At 46.8% G+C, this 4,639-nt stretch overlaps 1 protein-coding gene across 2 annotated transcripts in view; it reads left to right on the forward strand.

Moving 5' to 3' along the window:
• LOC102196746 (transcription factor COE3-like) overlaps positions 1-4,639 on the forward strand; it is a 58,109-nt gene that overhangs the window by 34,239 nt on the left and 19,231 nt on the right. For both annotated transcript variants that reach the window (XM_005743402.2, XM_013913413.1), the window contains exon 11: positions 2,031-2,119. In XM_005743402.2, coding sequence (XP_005743459.1) covers positions 2,031-2,119 — 89 coding nt within the window. The remainder of the gene's footprint in view (positions 1-2,030; positions 2,120-4,639) is intronic.

A 4,639-nucleotide genomic window follows, 5' to 3' on the forward strand; every position in this document is an offset into this window, starting at 1 on the left:
CAGACCTGAGTGTGAGGGAATTGCAGCGCCTCAGTCTACACGTGTCGATCGCTCCGAGCTTCTCGTCTTATCTGAATCGACGTCCTGTTCTGCAGACACTGCAGCCTGTCTGACAGTAAAACTCACTTATTAAAGTCAACGAATACATACAAAATAAATCAGGACTGTTGTTTCACAGTAAAACACGTCATTCGTGCAGCTGAGCCGCAACAGTGCCAACATTTCTTCAGGTTCAGTTTATCATCGAGATGAACGTCTCCTCATCCAAAGGAATGAGCTCTGTCAGGCAGACAGAAGCACCAAAAACAAATAAAGCTGTGCTGATGTTTGACAGGTGTACACACCTGACAGGAGCATAAAACGCTGCCAGCCTGCGCACGATTACTGACGACTCACTCAGCGCTGAGGGCGGAGCCGAAGCGTCTCCTCAGATAGCCGGGACTGACAGATCCACGCTCGGTGTCGTGTCTGATCAATTCAAAGCCATCAAATCTTTATTGGCAGCCAATATAAACAGCAGATCAGTTCAGCAGTTACCACGGGGACGCTCCATCACAACTTATCGATTGGATGGTTTCACTGTCTGCCGGTGTGCCTGATTAGAGCGCTTGATTTCAGACAATTAGCCAATCAGATAAAGACTTTAGTGACAGCTGGTTTGTTCAGGTGTTCCAGAGTTTATTAAACTGCAGTGAAACATGAAGATATGAATAAAGACAGAAAACATGAATCAAGAGCATCGTTCATTCGTGACATCAGCGTTTTTAGCAGCTCAGGTGTCTCAGGGACTCTGGGCTGAATGTGGAGTCATGGTCACGTGACCTATAGTTGTCAAGGTAAAAGCCTCATACGAATGAAATACAACACATAAGAATAAAACAGTCACGTCAACACAAACACGCAATAACAGGTCATTAAAAACAGCCACACAGCATCACCACCAGCCCCGCTGCACGCCAAACGTGGCGTCCTGAACAGTCGCTGATCCGCCAGCTAAAGAGGAAAACGCTGCCAGGTTCAGGTGGTCTCTTCTCATCGTGGTAACTCTGCTCTGACATCTTTTACCTGATGATCAGGTGTTACTGCTCTGCTGGGTGTGTTTGAAATTGCATGTGGACACGTGTCCTTAAAGACGCAGCGAGGATGCATTCAGGTTTGATCCAGGAGGAATCGGACCGACTGCAGGTGGAAGAAACACAGGTGACAGTAAAGTGTGTAACAGTCAACAACACAAGGTCACAGCCACTCGCACAACTATAGATAACACAGACATCTGGAGAGCTAACACACTCTTATAACTGCTGCCTGTCACGCCCTGTGAGCCTTCAAGGACTGAACACACACACACACAAACACACACACAGTTTGATGTATAGGAGAGTCGGTCTAAAGCTTGTTAAATGCAGCTGAACCAAGACGGGATTATGATTCATGCACTTCACACACACACACTCTGAGTCCTGGCTGTGCTCGGCTGCGTTCACTGACGCTCTGATTTATCACCTCCCAACCAGTTTAAACTGTAAATGATGTTAGAGGAGAGAGGAGGGGAGGGGAAAACAAAAAATGAACAAGTCTGATGGATTCGGCGTGTCTGAGGGTTGCAGATTCGCCGCGATGTGCACGGCTGCAGTTATTACACCTGACAAAGAGCAGCATAAATTATCGGTTCAAACTGAAGTGTGTGGTTTCCCGTCAGCGTGACAACGACGCCTCCGTGTGTTTCCTCCCGTCGGTCAGTACAGACGTTCTAATCCAATCGGCCCGTAAACTTTCTGGAGTATTTTCATTGACATTTATTTTTTCCTTTGTTCTCTCTGTGCACGACTTACATGTTTAATCCAGAAATAATCTAAAATGCTCACGTGTAATCTGCGAGTAATGCGAGAGGAGTGTCTCACGTCTTATCCACGGCAGTCTGAGCAGCTGACAGTTTCACGTTTTTGGGCTTTAAAAAGTTTAACTAGTGAACAAATGTGACGATATTAATGTTGTGAGGTGTCTAATGAAAAGACCTGCTCCCTCCTCAGCGTTGAATGAGCCTACCATCGATTACGGCTTCCAGAGGTTACAGAAGGTCATCCCCCGCCACCCCGGAGACCCGGAGAGACTGCCGAAGGTAGGACGCGCTCAGACACACAATCGTTTTATACAAACACACAGAATAAGTGATTATTGTCGCTGTGTTTTTTCCATCAGTCTGCGTTCTGGTTGGCTGCTCAGAGTCCTGATAATCATCAGCTGCATCCACCGATTCTGCTGTTTAACTTGTTTTTGTGTGTCCACTCAGACCGACTCGCAGCTTCTAACACACACACAGTTTTCATCAAACCTGTAGTTTGGACACGAGTATCTGTTCAAAGCTTTCACATTTGTCCTGGTTTGGCTGAATTTGGTTCACATGAACCGCGTTACCACACGTGTGATGCTCCAGAGAAAAGGCTGACGGTAAATTCAGCTGGACAGTGAACGATCTGTAATGAAGCAGGAACCTTCACATTCCCCTTCTGTGGGTTAATTATCACCCGGGGGGGTGAAAAGCGGTGCAAAGGTTAACATGATCCAACGCCCTCAGGGTGAATGAATCTGGAGGACAGTCTGCTGGCTCCAGTCAGAACCAGCAAAGAGTCCTGCGCTTGTCTGTTGAAGAAGGAAGCTGCTTCCATGATGTTCTCCTTTTATGCTACCACTCCTGTTCGTTGTTGTGAGGATGTTGTTTAGTTTCCAGTTCACAGCTTTTCGATCAGACTCTGAAAATCATCCCACATTTCTCATCGGTGGAGGCCAAAGTTTTTCTTTCTAAGCTCACACTTTCACATCTTTTACCCATTTTAGATTTGATGGGTTCAAACAATCAAAGCAAAGAGACAGAATCAGTTTTCCCTTTAGGGTGAACATTTAAAAACTCTGCTGTGCTGCTTCAGGTCAACAGTTCAGTGTGTGTGTGTTTCAATAATGACTCGTAAAGCAGGTTTGGGATCGTTAGGCTGTCCTGATCCTGGATTAGCTGTCCAGTTTAGAGGAACCAGGATAAGATTTTTATATATATCAGGCCTAATCTGGATCCTCCAGATTCGGACCAGAAGCAGGATGCTGATGGAAATTATCCGACACTTCTATTCACCCCCTCGTTTAATGAACAACCTTGCAGTAGTTGAAAGAGAATTTCTCTAGTGTGCTTTCAGCCTCCAGCTGCTCTGATGTGAGCTGACATGCTGTTAGCTCCATAATGAAAACCACATCTTTAATAATTCATCTGTAATGGTTTTATTCAATTACCCACGCTGCCTTGTGCTCAGCGTGCAGCCGAGTGACTGTTGACCACAGAAACGCTAATAACTGGAAATAATCCCGACTGTTTCGGGGGGCTGACTGCGACGTCTGAGTCGGGCTTACGTGTGACGGGTTGTGCACTCATGACATCACACAGGTCAACACAGGTCCCCTGTGTCGCAAACCTGGACCATGTTCTGGCGAAGCACACACGGTAACACCGAGGCAGAGCTGATCTCCCTGTGTGTGTTCAAACAGCGGTGCCTTGTGAACACTTGGTGCTACCTCGATACACAAATATACCTGCGACAAAGTTACAGTTATAAAAAGGGCCCGCGACCCAACCCTCTCTGTAGGCGCTGAAGCCGCCACATGCCCGGCTGAAGGACATGCGATACTAAACTACTAAGTATGAAGAACAGAAATCGAATGTGTGGTCAAACGTGCAGATGTATTCTGCTGGTGGTTTCTTCCTTCCCGCTGTCACCAAGTGCTTGCTCATAGGGGGTCATATGATTGTTGGGTTTCTCTGTATGATCATAGAGTCTTTACCCTACAATATAAAGCACCTGGAGGCGACTGCTGCTGTGATTTGGTGCTGAATGAAAGAGAAGTTTGCTGATAGTCTCACTGAAGCCTGTGATTGGTTGATTGTACTGTAGTTTTGTTTGATACACCTGTTCAAAGTGTGCTCACAAGTATGTGAACAGCTCCCAGGAAGTTTCCTGTTGAGCTTTGAAGCAGTAGGAGGTCAGTTTGCTCTGTGTTTTTGAGGTGGAGGCTAAAGATGGCGGGCTGAGAGAAGCCGCTGTCCCATTCAGTCGGTTTCAGAAAGCAAAGCTACTTCCTCTGTGTCCTCGTCAAACATGTGAGCAGGTGAGAAAGTACAGAGACATTTTCTGAGAGTGACACCTGCTTCTGACCCTACAGAAGGACGGTGTTTGGGTTTGGTGCCATAGCGACGCCAAAGATTAAACTTTAAAGTGTCGGTATGTGCGGCAGCTGCCGTCAGTCATCCCAGCACGGACGCCACGAAACACGTTGAGGTCGGAAACACGCAAACCCAGTGACAGGCATGTGCACGAGCCAGGAGTTCACACACACACACACACACACACACACACACACACACACACACACAGGAAACACACAGCTTGAAGGAGAGATCACTCTGTTAGTCCGGATTACTGAGGACAGTTCACACTAACCTCAGTGTTAAAGCTGTTTCCATGGTGATCAAGTGACCCTGCATTCATCATCATTAGCTGTCCGTCACACACACACAGACACACACTTATATGTGTGTGCCTGTGTGTTTGTAGAATTTAATGCCCTTTCCTGTGTGTGTGTGTGTGTGTGTGTGTGT

This window comes from Pundamilia nyererei, unplaced genomic scaffold, assembly GCF_000239375.1.
Source record: "Pundamilia nyererei isolate P.nyererei 1_Seehausen unplaced genomic scaffold, PunNye1.0 scaffold00131, whole genome shotgun sequence".
NCBI classification, from domain to species: Eukaryota; Metazoa; Chordata; class Actinopteri; order Cichliformes; family Cichlidae; genus Pundamilia; species Pundamilia nyererei.